Here is a 19,003-nt window from a genome sequence, read left to right as displayed (position 1 = left end):
ATCGATTTCATGTATCTTTTGATGATGAAAAGTCATCATCCATCTCCATTGCCGCCTGGAAGATATTAACGGAAGTTAAGAGAGGCTGCAATGTCTCTCCTCAGCGCAAGTCACGCTACTATGCGTATTTTAAGGGAAAAGGATCTTGTCTCTGTGGTATAAGGCCAGTCGTCCAAGGGATCGTTACCACAAGCGAAAACGAGTCACAAAATAAGTCGCGTGTATGCGCAGGACTACTGTAGAGGTTCTGCACATACACGCGTCTTGTTCTGCGACTTGTTTTCGCTCGTGGTAGCTTCCAGTGAAAGACCGGCTTAATGGTCAGCGCACTTGCCGTGTATATACGAGGTCCTGGGTACAATTCTTGGTGGGGAGAACGACACTTTTTTTCGAAGTTTCACCTCGGCATAATATCCAGGTAGTTCACTGATTTCATGTATCTTTGGCAGAGTAAAAAAAATCATCGTTCATCTTTAAAATATTGGATGATTACGAAAAACTCGTCATATATTCAAAAGTTACCGCCAACACAGTACGGGATCTATATGTTATAGATGGTTTATTAGTTTATTAGTCATTCTGGTTTAATGATTTACGGCAGTAGTTCTCTAAGTAGGGGTCACGTCAATGAACTAGGGAGGTGGCGAGAGATTCTCCAAAACAAAAACGTTCAAATAAGAAATTGATTTTTATTTTAAAAATATTTTAAAACTAAAAAATGTCTTTAATCAGCGAATCTAATTACCATCTATCATAAAATGTAATTCCATGTAGTATGTAGTTCTACTTGTTCATTAATCATCAATATATCAAGTTAATACTTATACAGGGTGACCCAGGAAGAATCACCCAATTTCAAAATTGTAAATTTCTTAAAAATTAAAAACACAGTATGAGAAGTAATAAATAACAACATAAGGGGTGGGGGGGGGGGAATCTACGTTTTAGGAACAATTTTTGTTTTGGTCAATTCTAAGTGTAGAATCATTTTGAAATCGGATGAGCCTTTGTTAATCACCCTGTATACGAAAGTCAAGGAGCATACACCTCGCTACAATTTCATCTTGCACAAGGAACGCTTATGTAAGTAGTACATAAAAAAATATTGGGTGATGTTTAAAAAAAATATTCAATTTCATTAAAAGTAAAAAACGAAACAAGTGTTCCGAAAATTTCTTTCTGCACAGTACATTTCCTGCAAAAAAAAAAAAAACGGAATGTCCTGAAAAAACGGGACATATGGTCATCCTATATTAGGGAAAGGTAAAGATATTAGGCATCTGATAAAAAAATTTTCGGTGAGAAGAAGGTCGAGCTTCAAAACTTTTGAGAACCATTGGTTTACGGAATTAATCTCTAGAAATTCGACGGAAATTTCCAATCTCATTTATAATCGTGAACCTGCGCCGTTATAACCGATGCATATTCATGTATTTGGCTGAGGAAATACAAAACCAAAAAATTGAAAATTTGTGAGACGGTGTCTTTTTTTTTGTTCGTAAAAAGTTGCAAAAATCAAGAACATCAATCAGTCATCGAAGTATCCAATTTTCATGCGAACAACACGGCGTATATGTGCCACGGTAAATGTGATAAATCGCTTATTATGTATAATAGCAGGTTATTATGTATACTTACTAATCGTCTTGGTAAGTTTTAAAAATTTATCACTTTTCCCGATGAATATGCACAATATCTAAGCGTCGTTGGTAAATTTGATAATTGCTTGAAAGTTATCGCCTTTATCTGTGATTATGAATTATGTGTAACTGCCCCACCCCTAGAGGCACACAGCAGGTCCTGAAGTTCAACGTTTTGAGATCAATCCTCCCAACACGAGGCTGCCTATTGTATATATTCTCACCTCCCCCCCCCCCTTTTTTTTTCTTCTTTTGTTTGTTTCTACAACTCTACATCGAAAAACAACAAACAAAAATAAAATTACATCGAAATCAATAGCACGACAAAACAAAAAAATAAATAAATAAAAAACAGGGGGAACGCGGGAAGCGGGCCTTCGACAAAATATAGATCAAAATTAGTCCTGAGGGTATCTTAATTGCTACTAATTTGTTGCAGGATATCCCGGACATTCCTATTAATAAATCGTTGGTGGAATCTCGGTTTATGAGCATAATGAACCATGCGAACAATGTTTTCAATATCAATTCAAAACTAATTTCCATTAATCAGCCGTGATTCGGATAAAGGTTCCGGATGGACCAATCACGAAATTAAACGTTTCACACGCGCAAAGAAACACCTATTATGTTTATCTGTGATTATGCATAATAAGTGAGTGTAATTGGTGAATTCGATAATTCAAAAAAAAATTCAAAATGCGTCTTGTATGTCATTATATACGACTCCGATATGACGATAACAAATTTTATGATCGTTTCCCGATATAATGGTATAATACATGTATGCATCATCATTGTATGTTAAGTATATCATATAGTGCTATTTATCATGTTTCCCAACTACGAAATGCTTGTGTATTATTCATAATCACCGGTAAAAGTGATAAATTCAGAGGAAATTTATCAAACTTACCCAATTGCTTGACGCTTATACATAATGACCAGTTATAATGTATAATAACTGGATTAGTTTCATGTATAATAACTGGATTTACCGTAACATATACACATTCTTCAGTACAATAAAGCGAGGCACAAAATCGGAAACGGCTCTTAACAGTAATTCTCAATCGAATAAGCAGCACTGGCAATAACCGTGGTCTCTTAATCACTAGGAGAGGCTAAATTTGAATGAAATCATTACATATGGAAGTGAAGTACCTCACAGTAATGTTTACGAGGAGCGTTTGCGATGATATGTGATAACAATTCATCCTTTTAGACCAATTCTTGAAGGAAGAGATAAAAAAAGTTTTTTGGGGGGAATTTCACGGATAGTACAGCAGTATCATGATTTCCAATTCGCTATAACCGAATATTTCTTGTATTTGTAACATTAGCTCTCTGACAATCACTCACAAATCGCTCGCTCGTTATAACGAGATCCTAGTTATAAGCCGTACCCGTTATATCGAACTAAGAAAAATGAAAAATGCATATTTATTCACTTGAATCGATAAAAATTTTCAATCGAGCAGATGCTATAATTAGAAAGAATTTTACTTAGAATTCAAAAATCTGCATGAAAGAAGAGAAACTCCTAGGTTTGACATGACTAAACTCATGAATTTTCGAAAAATTGTAATTACTATAAATGTGTCAATATAATATAAATTGTGTCAAATAAAGTTTAAAAATGTATTAAAAACAGCCTGCACGCATGATAAAATAAGCCGACATCTATGCAATTGAATAAAAATTTATTCAAATTAAAAGAAATTGTGTTAAGACAGCGCAGCCAATTAGGAGCTGGTACTGTGACGTCACAAAACTTGCGTTCGAGTGCCAAATATACTCTCGTTTGGCCGAGGGAGGATGTGGTGTCACGGGGAATAGGGAAATGTAATAAACTGTCTTTATCCGACACAAACTACCCAACCAACCTCCCCCCAACATTATTTACACGGGTGAAGCTCTATTCAAATCCCCCCACCACCACCACCACCACAAACCATCTGTTTCTCTGATACACAGTCAGTTAGAGGGGGGGAAAAAAGCGTCCCAGTTTTATGATGAATTTTTCCTTTCCCTCATAGAAATTCACTCTTGTGTCGCTTTCACTGTTATGTCGCTATGGAAGCTTCACTTCAAAAATATTGGTAACGGAGTTTTTTGGTCCCGCAATATTTTATCTGAATAATCTGCGAGCTTGATATCATTCTCTGAATAGAGTTGAATCGGTGATTTTTACCCTCAATGCATAGCTTTGCATATGTGCAAAGGGTTCTTTAAACGTTCATTAATGCAGCCAGTCTAAAGACCAAAATTCAGAAAAGCCTTTGCATTTAAGATGTAGTAGTATTCCTCCCATTTTATGTTTCGAATTTTCTGGTAGCCAAGAATTTGCCGATTCGTTGTTTGTTGCAGAAAAGCATGTGTCTGTCATTTCGCTAATTTGTCAAAAAATGTTTTGTTTACATCTCTTTTTTTTCACCTTGCAGTTTTCAAACCTATTTTTTTTCTTATCATAGGTTTGACTCAAAAAAAGTAGATATACTTGTAAAGCAATATTACTTCAATGCATTTATTTTCTGAGCGATTTTTGAGGCTCTGTATGTCCTCTTTAAGGCTCTGTATGAGCAATACAATTTAAAATAAGTTTTTTAATGATTTTTCAGACTTTCTAATCCCTTGCCATTAACTACAAAAAAACAAATTATTAGTTCGAAAAAAAATCATGCATTTAAGGAGTTTAGATTTATATGTGCAACAAGGACAACCTTCAAATAACGAATATCATAAGTGAAGACGCCTTGTATGAAAAATCGGAATGAATCCCTGAAATCAGAACGTATGGTTTAGGATATATGCCAAGTCTACATATTTTTCAATCGCCAATTTGAATACTCAACTATGAGAAATGTACTTATACTAGCTATAATATGTCCGGGTTTTCCCCCCATATACTGAGATCTTGAAGAAGCGACAAACCATTGTAAAGGAATAGACATGTATGAAAAGCATTGTTTACAAACCACGGTAACCAAAGTAAACATTCTAAAAGTCATTGGTGAGTCCCATGAACCATTGTTGCCCGACAGTTTTTTGCAATTTTGGGAATTTCCCCAGCTCTGACAAACTTTTGAAATAGCCTATCGTTCACCTAGGGCCCTGTTTTGTATATATATGCAAAATTTGGCGAAGATCGTTCTAAAACTGAAGATTGTATAGAGAATATACACACAGAATAATTTTAAACGTATAAATTGCGAGACAAACTTTATGTGAAATGAAAAATGGAAATATATGACACTGGAACTAGAGAAACCTGGTTACAAGTCTTCTTAAAATGTGAAAAATTGTGCATTTGAATAATCTTGTATGAATTACGTTAAGAATACTTGAATAAATTTCTACATAATCCCTTCAAAAAACTAATTTTTCCTAATATAAATTCTGATGGTTATCGAATTCCTTCGACAATTTTCAAAGTTTGTTATTAAATTTCCCTTTTCTCACAAATTAATACTGAAAACAAGAAGAAAAATATACTCAAGAAAATCACGATGCAATCTCATTATTAAGAACATGACCGAACGCGATAACGTTAATGTGTTTACGTGTTTTGTGTTATTAAAAATATATTTCTTCAACATAAGAAACATGTTATCAGAGCCTAGAATTTCTGTAATCGACATCGTAACTACATTTATCAAGTTTGATTTATTTCACATTCATTATTATCAAATCGAGAGAACAAAAAATAATAAATGAGATTAGAGAGAGCGATATTAAATTGAAAAACTATTTCTTGGCAAAATGTCAACAGCCATTCTCATGTGAAAATATATTTATAATATAATGAATACTTATTATATAAGGAAACTTATAAGTTGCATAATCCAATATTACAAAGTTAGCGTTAAAAAATAAAAGCAAAACAATTTTATTGAATTTATTAATTACACGTTGTGAACATTTTTCAACAATTAAGTTAATTCCGGGAGTGTTGACATAAAAGATCGCATGTAATTTTATGAATACATTTTTTGAAAGTTTTCTAAAAATTTCCCAAAACTATTGCGGATTTTTTTTTATTATTCGAGTATGCTTTTGTAAAATACATATAATCCAGAAATAGATACGTATGGATTGAAGTTCGGAAATTCAGTTCAATTTCTTACATAAATTATATTTAATGTTTGAAAAATTGCTAATTCAACGAAAACCTACAGCAAAAATGAGCATTTAAATCAGTGTTCAAAATAGTTTCGAATTCACTAGTTTAATTTGTGATAGTGAAAAATGGAAAACATTTGTAATTATATGTATCTAATAACGTATTTAATTATATTGTGTATCTTAATGTAATAATTTTTGACCATATAAAAATGAAATATTTATGCTAATCCTGTTTCCACTTTAAAATGATAAAACTTGATGATTTGTTTATCGTTTTATTACAATTTATTTACTTAATTTTTCATAAAATTCAAAATTTTTTCTAGTTTATAATTGGCATTAGAGGTGGGAAAGCCGACTCAAGAAATATTGAGCATTTTGAACACACACGTCAAATATGCTATATGTATATAGCCTACGCATTTATAATCTCTCGTATCATAATCATGGTATTAATAAATTTACAAACTATAGTTTATGTACTTTATAAACTATAGATAGTGAATTATAAGTATCAAGAAAGTTCGTCAATGTACATACCCAATCGAAAAATTTGCTTCATTTGTGAATATTTATCTATTTATCTATAGCATGATATAAGTGAATAATTTTAAAATTTTAAAACGGGTGTTTACAATACTTAACAACTTATATTAATACATTGTTACTTAAAAGTTGAATAAAAAAAAGTTGAGGAAAAATTGATAGAGTCGGATCATTTACCTTTTTTTTTTTAAAAAAAGAGATAAAAATTATACTTAATCAATGAGTTTTTTATTAACCATTGGAAGCCCGACATTAGGTCGATTTACACCATATCGTGACAAAAACTTTTTTGCATTTGATATCTTTACATTATTGTATGTATTTTAATATTTTTGAACTTTTTCATAATTTCAAAAAAAATTCTATATATCTTTTGCTGTTTATTATTTTAAAAAACGTCATCGTGGTCTGAATCGAAAAAAGACATAAATTGTTCGAAAATGTCTGACAACTGCCAGAATTTCACTCGTTACTACCATATTTCAAGTTTATCTCATAAATAATTTTTCAGAATACGAGAAAACCCGGCTGTTTCAAATGTAACTTCAACACCAGTAGTTTTGTTGCAATACATAGCTTTTTTCCATTTTTTCCATTTAGTAAACCTGGTTATTATTATTTTTAATTTTAATTTTAAATAATCATAACTATTCTACAATTTAACTTTCATTTTTCTTTAGTAATTATCTAAAACAAGCATTTAATTTTTGTAATTGTTAGTTTTTAGCCTTAAAACTATAAAAATATTTCGGGATGAAACTATCACAACTTAGACTTTCATAAAATTTTACTGAAGAGAGTAAGTGAAATAATTATATTAAATAATTATTTTTATTTACTATATCACAATGAGTGTAAATAAAATAATTACAATAATTTTGTGAGGGTAAACAAAAAAAAAGTTTAAAAAAATCATCATTCATTATAAGCAACAAAAACGACTGACACTATTATTACAGATCTAATAATAATTTCATTTATTTAAAGATCTAAAATCATCAAAAAAGCTCGAAAAAGGTTTTCATTAAAAGTTCGTTTTTATTATGATGAGGAAAGAAAACCCACACATATTAATAAAAGAATACTCTTTGTACTTACCAAGCTTGGCTCGGCGATTCGGGAATTGATCCGGACCCTTGCCCACCAAATCCACCTCCTCTGAAGCCCTGGGGCACGAGTTTCCCAATGAAATTCTCATAGTCAGACACAGAAAGGGAGCGAATCCGGTCTAGGAAAGACCGAATCGACCCAGCAGTGAAATCCGCCGCCGTACTCAGTTTTGAAACTTTTCACCGCGAATAATACTTTTAAAAAACCAAAACAAAGATACCTTACACGAAAACACCACGGAACAGTATGGAATACCGAAACGCAGTCGTTATATAGCAAAAAAGTTGAGGTTCACTCTGAGGAAGAACTCGCTCTGGGCTTTCTTTGAATTCTAAGAATAAATTATAACAGAATATTCGGCGAGATATTCAAAGAGAAAAGATGGCAAAAAAATAAAATAATAACACGAAAAACTTGAGCCAAGAAAAGCGTTAGAGGCGCAAACTTTTCCTTGTGCTTTCGGTTCAGCAATAAAAAGGTGACGCGCGGCGGCCGCTTTCTGTCCTGGAAATATCAACACAACAGGTGGGCACAAGAAGGAACAGGTTTCTCTCCGTTTTCCCTCGACTGGCGCTCGCTGTTTCCCGGACGATGATAATAATAATAAAAAATAAGGAAAAAATCCCGGATTTTTTTTTTCTTGTTAACTTTCCAGGACGAGGACACACACACACATGTACACACGCACACATACACACGCACGCTCGGGAATTTAAGGCGCAGCTCCTACTGGTGCGCCTGGCCGTCAGAATTGTTATGGATTTCGAACCACACGATCGGTTGACCAGGTGGTAAGGTACAGGTGCGCCTGCGCGTTGTCAGGGTTACGAAGTAAAAATTTACATCCGGAGACGGGTACCTACCTGGTAGGTGATACCAAAACTATAGCATCTTATACAACTACAAAAGAAAAAAAATTCATTTATAAGAAAATTTCAAAAGTTCACTTGCGCGTTGGTTCTTGTTTCACTTTTATCTCAAATCTTTTCAAAGAAAACTCTGGAAATTTTTTCTCTGCACAGAAAAAAATATTGTATTGAAGATTTTATAAAATATTTTAATATTTAAGAATTTTATCGTCTTGTAGAATAAAACAAAATTAAAAGTTAGGCAATGTAACAAGTAGAAACTGGAAGTTTAGTCACTAAAAACTCTAGAAACAAAAAAAGGCACTAAAAATTGTAAAAATAGGCAGGCAAAAAAAGAACTAAAAATGCTTAAAATAGGCAGATAAAAAGTGCTAAAAATGCTCAAAATAGGCATTGAATGATGCCTCACAATGGTTGAATTAAAAAAATGCTGTATTTTAGCCCAAAGGAAAAAAAAGGGGGAACGATTGAACATTTTTCAACCAAATATGTATGAAAGAAAATTGTTTTACTAATAGCCGTTTACGATACCATTCGACAAAACTAAATGTATGGTCACGGCACTTGCAATCGGGACTTTCGGATATAGTTATCATTCGGTTATTATTATCAAGAACCCCGTGTCTTGATGTGATTGCATTAAGCGGCGTGGACTGTAGTGGTAAAACATAGTTTTCTGTATGTTTTTTTTATGCCAAGAGCTACCCAGTGATAAATTCATTGGATATGAGTGAAGTCAATTCAGGATTGAAAAAAAGTTGAACAGGTTTATTTCTTTCTTTTATTACTAGTGAATAATCTATTCTTTTTAAACCTGCGACTATTATGAGTATTTATTCTAAAACGCTATACTGTTTCTCAAACGGATCAGACTTCACTCAATGTCCAACTTCAAATTTCCTAAATGCAGTAATGACCGATGCGTTGCGGTAAATATCGTTCTTTAAATTCGAAAATGAATGGAAATACCCACAAATTAACTATGCTACACATCTGTGATGAACTCGGTGATTTGAGTTAAACTTTTCTAATTATCATTCCATGTCATAATTTCTAGTGCTAAAACAGTTTTACAAATCGCTCTTAAACTTTCTAGAAAATTTCATTCATTCATATTTTTAAGGGGGATGATAATAATGTTCAATTATTACTTCTTACAGATTAATTATATCCATGCAGATAGCGTTTATCGTCACTTGACTAATAGTCAAATGGTCGATACTTATTTTCATGAGTTTACGTCTTCGATTGAAGCGAGAAGAATATTTTAATATCGATGTTTCTAATTATAAGTCATGTTATAATGACTTTCATAAAAATATGGAAAATATTGTTTAAAAAAATTTCCCAATGGAAAACCGAATATCGAAATTTCAAGAAAATTATCTTCAAATAATATGGAATAAACTAGAAAATACTAGGAGAGATACTTTTCTTTTTCGGCTTTTTTCTCCCCCTTCTCTGCCGCTTTGTATCTACTGCTTGCTCCATTGAGACATACTTCCGACTCAAGTGACTATTATAGCCATTTTTTCCTCATTCTACTCCCAATAGCTTTCCATTATATCGTAAGGGACATGTTTAGACATAAACCTAATTTCGATCCAACAGTACGTGATCGGTACAAAAGATTTGTCGTTCGGAAAGCATTTCCTTTCAGGAGGAAAAATAAGGCAAAATTCTTAAATTATTACTATTTATTCAATGGCTTTCATTTTTGCACAGTATAAATGCATTAATTAGCACTAATTAATTCGAAATTTGCTATTTGCAAATGGTCGCAAATAGAACAAATCATCCGGATTATATTTAGGTCTCGAACCTGAACATGAGGAATGAAATCTATCATTCTGACCAGTCGGTCCGTCTTAAGTAGGACTGTTAGACACCCATTATTGGCAAAAATTTCTGGGAACTGTCTACGGTTACATTACACCTTTACGATCACAGACGAAATATTTCGTGCAAACGCCAGTGGAATGAATTCAATTCAGTTCTCTGTGTTCTTTTTCCTCTGTCTTCACCATCGCTAAGTTTTATTGTAACCCTATCAAGTGAAATTGTTTTTCTTTCCTCCTTTCTTTCTATTCCCCCTCTCCCACATATAATGTATATTTCTACCAAATACATGTAAGAGCAAAACAAAACACGCGTAGGACAGGGATCTTCCACCTTTCAGACACGGCGGGCCGAATTGGAACTTCCTACGAAGCCCGTCATGTAATTTAGTGATATCTTAATAGAAGGGGCCAACGGAGTCCTCTGTTAAACAGGGACTTTTTTTATTTAGTTCTTTTATTAATTATCAATTTTAATTAGTTCTGAAATAATTTTTTCACTGATTCTGAAAATGTTTTCGATTAAACACCGATTAAATTAATTAATTCTGAGGTTAATTTTATCTGAAACCACTTTAAGTTATTCTGTAATTATTTGTTTTAGTAATTCTGAGATTATTTTCCTTCTCAATATAACTTGAAATCATTTCTTTCAACAATTGTGCAATTATTCTTTTTATCGATTGTGAAAAATAATTTCTATCAGAAATTACGAAATTATTCCACTCATTGATTTATACATAAGAAGTGATTTATTTATTTATTTTTCGCTAATTCTGAAATCAATCAATTTATTGATTTCAACATTGAAAAAATATGAATCATACCATTATTTCGACATCTCATCTTTTAACTTTCACTTGCAGAAATATGTCATACGAAATTCCTCATTGTGAAAGTTTTTTTTCGATTAGCTATCGTACTCGTCTTCCATTTCGGTTGAGAAAAAATACCATAAGTTACATAAACTACTTCGCGGGTTGTTTACACTAGTACAAATACAAGGTCAGAACAGCAAAAATGCCCAACGAGGTGGCTGAGAAAAAGATGCCCATAACAAATAAGGATGTGATATATTTCTAAAATACAGCAACCCAATTACAAAGCCTCGGGTTTCTCGTGTTATTAGTGTTGTGCTTATAGATTCGATACTGTCGTGAACATGGCTTAAGGAAACCGTCAAAAAATTTAGTGAAGTGTCAAAGAGACATTAATTTTTGTAGTTGTTGCGTTGGACTCAATAAGTGAAGAACTATTCAATGAATATTTTTTTCCAAATCGCACAAAATGTTAAAAAATTGTATTTTTGTAGTGGATACGGGAGGGTAAGTCACATTGCATTGGGGGTGAAAGAAAGAAAAAAAGGTCAAGAATCACTGTGCGCGCTATGGATAGCGCGCTTGCCCGGATTGAAGAGGACTGGGGTTCCAGTCCTCTTCACGGTCCTTTTACGGTGAAGACCTGTGCATTTTTATTTCTGAATCGGCATCATATCCAGAATAAGCCTCTTTCCTTGATGTATTGAGCTGAGGAAAAAAATAATAGTTTTTTCTTTAAATGAACAATTTAAAATTCCCAAGATTTGAATGCATTCGTAGGCTTATTTACCTAACCTGGTCATACGTCCCAGTTTTCGTACCAAAATGACTTTCGGACATTCGTTTCCGTACCTATCTTTTCCTTGGTGCGATTTCACTATGGCTGAGCTGATGTCTGGTAATCAAACTTATTGCTGATTGATTGACCGAGATTTGGTAGCTTCCCCACTTTCGTTTTGAGGAAATATAGTCATTGAATATAGTTAACAAAGTATAGTCTTGGGTACTTCATGAGATTGAAATCTGGTAACTCATATAAAAACTTCACACATAAAATTTCTCGTTTTATTTAAATGAAAGATAATCCGTACGATATAATAAAGATCTCGGTAGTCTTCATTAATCACTCTTCTTTTTTTATTTTATGATCTTTATATCTCTTCCCTTCTTATATTCTTATTATATATCTTCCCTAGTCTTTTATGATCTTTATTATTGCTATTCTTTTTCCCTTTGTGATCTTGCTTATTGCTCTTTTTTTGCTTTCATGATCTTTATTATTGTTATTTTTATTTTATTTTAATCTTTATTATCGCTATTTTTTCTTTTATGATGTTTATTATTGCTTTTTTTCCCTTCTCTTTGGCAATCTTTATGATCGCACTTATATAGTCATAATTTTTTAAAAATGCCCAACCACATATATTATACAGTATATTGTTGAAATATATGAAATAAAATTTTGAGACTATATCGAAGGAATGCTAAAGAAAAAGCACACAAGTACAAATAAATCATATAAAAATTTCAAGAATTCCAAGAAATACATCCGATATTTTTGCTATCCGTTTTATTTTGCTGTTTGAGCATCGGGTTGTTTCTTAACAAGCTTCCATCCCGTGGTTTTCTTGCTGTAAAGGCGGACTGACACAGCTTAATAAGTGCTAGATTTTTGCGTGATAAAAAATATATAAAATAAAACTGAAGCGACAAACATAACGATCGCTAAAATTTTAAGGATCAAGTTCCAAGGAGGAAGATAGAAACAGCCTCTAAAAGATAATCTGTACATTTTTTTCCCGTGAGAAAAACCGATATCGAATCTTTTCTATGTGATTTTTATTTTGTACGTATATTTTCGTGTTTGTTATTTAGATACACTCGTGTCATCATTTGTTTAAAGGTAAGTATGTTTATTCAATTGTGAAAACCATTAACATAACAGACAGTACCAAGTTATTCGATTTATGACATTGGATTGTTAACTTTGGGATTCGAACATGGCCCCCAAGGCCTATCTGTACGGTTGTTTTGTTTTGTAAGTGGAATTCCAGAATGAAAAAAAAAAATTGAAAACAAGTAGAGTGTGAAAATTCTTGAAAAGAAAACTTTATCACAGGAAAAGATTATAAAAAGATTTAACTGTAACTTGAACATATTTTTCGAGAGATTTGATGCACAATTTTTTTTACTTTATTTTGTATTCTTTTTCTTCTCCCCCGTTCAGCAGAAAAAAGCACAAATGTTTTTTTCCCCCAAACTTTCTTCTTAAAATGAGAAAACTACGTATACTTATACTACGTAGTACTTATTTTTAGTAATACCACCTATTTCCTATTTGTCTCAAGTTTTGGTTTCCTTGATTATTAAAGACACCAAAAATGGAATAAAAACACTGATTATACTGACATTTTATGCAATTTCTTCATGAAACGAAACAAACGTTTTTGCGATTTCATTTTTGTAACTATATCATTTGATCATTTTTGTCGCACCACGGTCATTTTCTGCATACGAGGGCTAATTAGACCGGGACCTACAATTTATTGCCGATTCCGAACGGCAGGCTTGTTTTTTATACTCATCGAGAGGTTGGTGCGCTAACCCCTCGATGGGGGACTCCCTGCAGTATCAATTTTTTGCTGCGGTCAAGTCGCCGTTTTTTGTTGTACCCCTGTGTCAGGAAAGTTTTCTGACAAGGACGAACCGGGTATCGAACTCGCGACACCTCTAAACATCCTTTGGTACTTTAGGCGAGCATCTTATCGACCGGGCTACCGCGCCCTTTGTAACTATATACAGTCAAACTCGGTTACAACGACACCAAGGATTCCTTCGAATTTCATCGTTACAACCAAGGTTGACGTTTCCCAGGACAATTCAAATGTGAGTAATATAAAATAATAAATGCCACGAAATTCATAAATGTTAAAGTTAAAGTTATTTTATTATGGTTAGGTTTGAAATAATTCATTTGTTCAATTTTTTTTCATCCAAAATAATGCAGGGTATATTCATATTAACATACGATTTTTTTCCAGAATTTTATTGCTAAATTTTATGAAATAAATCACACTTTTCCCGGACGCATTTTCTCCTGAAAGCCAGTTTAAAAAACCCTGAAAGTTAACTTCAAGTGCTGCTCTCTAACGAAAGCCCCAAAGTTCATATTCACAATATTTCTAACTCAAAACTTCCACATTTCTTTAAGTCAGTGCATTTCTCCCAGACATTAAAAGAAAAGAAATAATGGTTCTAAGTGCAATATCAGCTGAGATATTTGTATTAAAAAACCGGAGGAAAGTGGCAAAGAACAGCAAAAATCGGGGAAAGAAGCATTGCCCGTTAGTTTCTCCTGTTCTTTTCCCAAATTTCCCCCGAGTTTTGAAATCAAATATATCAATGAATATTACACTTAGAAAAGTGGAAGTTTGTTTTAGTTGGCTTCACAGGAAAGACAGGTCAGCAAGGGAACTTCGTTTAAAAAAACGCGATATTTTTATAGGAATTTCTTAGCAAACGGAAGCAAAGAGAGAGAGACACACACACAAAAGTGTCGTTTTAAGCGAGGTCGTTCGTTTTCATCAATATTATAAGCAAAACTTGATAACATTATATTCTCCATAAGAATGTGCTGGGATCGCCAATTATCGACGTTATAGCTGATTTGTCATTATAACCAAGTTTGACTGTATTTTATTTTTATATCAGCCTTTGAAACAAAAATATCGAAATAATTTCCGTTGATGCAACACGAAATGTACCGAACGTTGAACCAAGTCAGAGCGCGGAGAGAAACACGCTCTCTGACAGGGAATAATTTGCATCGCGTTGCAGCGCATACAAAGTATGATGCTTCATTAAGATGGATCTCTCCTATCGAGCTTTTCTCCCCGAATCTTCACTAATTATCTCGCAAATCCCGGATCTTGAAATAATTAAAACCAAAATCCTTCTAATGTAACGACGCCCCCGGCAACAAGCAACGCGGGAAACCAGAACTTCTGTTTACACTACTTGCGGGAACAACAACAACAAGAATATTCTCTGCTGCCCATTAATTTTCGAGCAAATATTTTGTAAACAAAAACCGTCAACTCATTTTAAACTTCAAAAATTCCTCTCTTGTCTAAGCCTTTCCTGACAGGGGCCTACAAATTACTGGCTGCGAGGCTGTCAGGGTCTGCAAGGCGATATTTCGTGTAACGAATGAGCATGTATTAAGGTTATTTTTCTCGGCTGTGAGTTTATGTGGTCTCTTGCTGCGAAATTCCCGTGCCGTGATTCTAGAATAAAGAAAAAAAATTCATTTGTAAACCATCTCAAATGGTGCTTTCCAGTATTTTCCCGCGGAGAGAGAAACATTTCAATCAGAAATTTTATATAAATCTTTGACTTCATAGAACTAAGTCGAAAAATTACGGACGTCAAAATGCATTTCGATTTCGCGAATGATGATAATTATACATCAAGCGTTTACTCTTCCATTTTCAAGGAAGTGAATCTAAACACTTTATGATTAATTTCTTTGTGTATAATGATTATTACTGCATCAGAAAAATGTTTGTGGCAGATATGACCACTAAAAATTGTCCTTCGATAAAAATTTTCTAGAAAGTAAATTACTGTATTTTTTTTAATGAATTGGGTAATTAAAGGTGTAGCCAGAGCTTGAGTTTGACTTGATTGGGCCCTGGGCAAAAGAGGTATTAGGGCCACCTCGACTGTGGTTCAAAAGGTTTTTTACGTCAGCAAATACCGTACATGTTATTTGTAAACACATAAAAAAGAAACGAATGTGTATCATCTTGAATAAGAAATATAATGTAAAATTCTCTATGAGATATATCTTACAATACAAATTATTTTTCCCTCACTCTCATATAAGCAAAATCATTGATAATGTGATCAAAATCTAGTTTTTGAGTTCTCTCAGCTTTTCTTCTAAAAAACTCTACCAAATATCGAGAATCCCGTTTAATAACGGGGAATACCACGGTATGAATTGGTGGCCTGCGGGCTCCATGGAAAGTTTTAATTCGGCCCACAATATCTGAAAGGTTGAAGATCCCCCCCCCCCGGTCTAGAGCTTTAACAACAGCAGATGTGGAGACGGAGTCAAAAGCTTTCTCAAAATGAATGAAGCCCATACATAATGGTATTCTGTATTTCTTGTGTTTTTTCAATGAGTTCCCTGATTGTTTGTATGTGATCCACTTAGAAAAACTGCTTGTTCTTTTGGTTGAGATGCGTCGAATGAGGACTCCAGCCTATATCACTCTTTGTCAGCACTTTGGTGAAGATCTTATAAATGACCGATGACTGATAAATATAATATAGAATCGTCCATAATACAATTTTTTCCCCTTCTGCATCATCTTTCTCTCATCTTTCTGAAGTTCGGAATTTCAGTTGAGCCCTTTCAGCACATTATGTTGTTTATCCAACAACAACCTTTCACAAACGAATGAACCATCTATTGATTTCTTCAAGGCCTCTGTAAGTCACATTCAACGTCGTTAAAAAGATAAAAGTAATACGTTTTTCCGTTTTCTTTATTCTTCTTCTCTATCCTTAAAGCAACAGGCAATCCTTAAGGACATTTCGTTTGTTTCTTAGTTTCTTCATTTTTTTTTTTTATTTCTCTTTTTATTTATTTTTTCTTGATTTCTCTTCATTTATTTATCTTACTTCTTTTTTAAGATTTTCTTCTTGTTGTTCAGATAAGCCTTCTTCGAAAAATACGAGTTACTCCTTTTCATCTTGCTTTTTTCTGTAAGTATACAGTATATATACGTATAGGTAGATCTGGAATTATCTGAAACTCAATAAGAGATTTTCCAGGTGCAGATTATTCCTTCAAAAGCAAAGATTCTGCATGAAATGTGGCATCCACGGAAAAGTTCTTCCGTGGAAATTAGAAGCTAATAAGAAACACTTTTTTAATCAAACGCAAAATCACGTAAGAATTTCACTTATGCACGTACATCTAATTTATTTGATATCAACTTTTATATTTGGTTCAATGATTTCTGTGAAGCTATATAATGTACAAAACAGAGAAAAATAATTATGTGAAACTGAATAAATTCAGTTTTCATTAGGGCTGGTGCGATTAATCGATCAATTGTTAATTGCAGTTAAAAATTTTAGTTGAGTTAATCGACTCGATCATTCCGATCAAAATTAGCTTATATTTTTATTAAAAGTTTATAATTTAACTTGATTTATTTGACTGAACCGATTAGATATCTTAATTATGTTCTTATACGTAACATTTCTGAAAAGTGACCGTATTCAAAAATATTTGAATCAATATTTCGATCACATTTTTCGACTTAAGGAAACACAAGTTGATTCAACGAAAACTAGTGATAATTTTTAAAATAGCTGATTAAAAAAACGACAAAGTATACAAGTTATGAAACTCCAGGATATGACAGGCGTATCGTCCCCCTTATGCCAAAGACATGAATGTGCAAATTTTCACTTTATTATCAACTGGTTTTATCAGTTACTTTGCTATCTAAGTTTTGCCAGAAAAGCATCTTATCCCACCTTTAAAACACATTTTACTAAACATTTTAGGAGAACAACTTCCATAGAGTAACGTGAGCACAGTAAACATTTTAACGTAGTTTTAAAAGCTCCTACTACTCCACTTGCTATGAATGAATAGAATTTGAAAATATTCGATTAAAATTGGATTAATCGATTAAAAAATATTGATTAATCAGTTAAACATTTTAATCGATTCCCAGCCCTAGTATTCATTGGATTATAGTTTTGATTGGAATATTTTGATGGAAGACGTAAATTGAAAATTCTTTTGAAGCCAAATAAATATAAAAGCTGTATCTCACATAGTATACTAAATTGTAAATATTTTTCCAACAAAAATATTTTTTTTACTATGTTCGGAAAGTGATAGAGAAAATATCGTTAATAAATGAAAGGGAATGTTACAGGCGTCCAATACGTTTCAAGCAAACAGTTGTTTTTTTTTCAAAAAAGAAAGACAGAAAAAACACCATGAAAGAAATTCATTTCAACAAATGTTTTCATAAGTATTGCAGAAAAAAATACAAAAAAAAAAAGAGGACGAAGAAGGGGACAGAAGAACAGAAAAATAGAATGGGGAAAAATTAATAGAGAAATGCAAAGGGGATGAAGAGAGGAATGTGAAAGAAGAATGGAAGAATCGAGAAAAAAGAGTGAAGGAATTAGAAAGAATAATGATAAAAAGAAAAAGAAGAATATAAGAAAGAGATAGAAAAATGAAGGGGATGAAAGAGAAAGATGAAGGAATGAGAAATAAAAATCTAAGAATAAGATAGATAAGTGAGGAAAATGAAGACACATGGGGAACTAGGACGGAGAAAATAAATAAAATAGAATGAAGAATGTATAGATAATATGAAGAATGCAGACAATTAAGAATGCAGATTGTGAAGAAATGAGAAGGAAGAATATGGGTAACGAAAAGTTCGAACGAAAAATGTAGATGATAAAGAATGTAAATAATGAAGAAACAGAGTGAAGAATGTAGATGAAGAAAAAATGAGAATGAAGAATGTCGATGATAAAGAATATAAATAATGAAGAAATGAAGGATGAGGAATGCAGATTATGAAGAAATAGAGAGAGAAAAATGTAGATAACGAAGAAATCAGAACGAATAATGTGGGTGACTAGGAATGTAGATAACAAAGGAATTAGAATAAAGAATGCAGATGATGAATAATGTAGCTAATAAAGAAATAAAAATAAAAGTGAAGATAATGAAGAAATTAGAAGGAAAATAAAATATATTTTCAAGAAAATCTCTGAGTAATTAACTTTTATGTTACAATTCCTCAAAACCTACAAATAGTCAATCATAACACTTCAGTTACAGTTTGATAATAAAGAATGTAGATAAAATGAAGACATGAAAATAAAAATGAAGATAAGGAAAAAAGAAAATAAAAAGGAAGATAACAAAAAAAATGGAAATGAAGAATGCGGACAACGAAGAAATGAAAATAAAGGAATAAGAATGAAAAAAAAATGAAGAA

The 19,003-nt window shown here is 32.6% G+C and overlaps 1 protein-coding gene across 1 annotated transcript in view; it reads right to left on the bottom strand.

The window, feature by feature from the left end:
• The window catches only part of LOC149083122 (BAI1-associated protein 3-like), a 251,584-nt gene extending 236,421 nt beyond the window's left edge, over positions 1-15,163 (bottom strand). Inside the window, exons 1-2 of the mRNA XM_089236788.1 lie at positions 15,109-15,163; positions 7,410-7,596 (exon numbers count right to left, since the gene is read on the bottom strand). Of these exons, the coding sequence (XP_089092914.1) occupies positions 7,410-7,596; positions 15,109-15,163 (242 nt within the window). The remainder of the gene's footprint in view (positions 1-7,409; positions 7,597-15,108) is intronic.
• Between the last annotated feature and the right edge of the window lie 3,840 nt (positions 15,164-19,003).

The sequence above is a fragment of the Pholcus phalangioides genome, unplaced genomic scaffold (genome assembly GCF_987345545.1).
Source record: "Pholcus phalangioides strain wild (caught in Gottingen) unplaced genomic scaffold, Ppha-v1.0 ptg000009l_1, whole genome shotgun sequence".
In the NCBI taxonomy this organism is placed as follows: domain Eukaryota; kingdom Metazoa; phylum Arthropoda; class Arachnida; order Araneae; family Pholcidae; genus Pholcus; species Pholcus phalangioides.
Note: the sequence above shows the minus strand (reverse complement) of the source record. Positions and strands in the feature narration are given on the sequence as shown.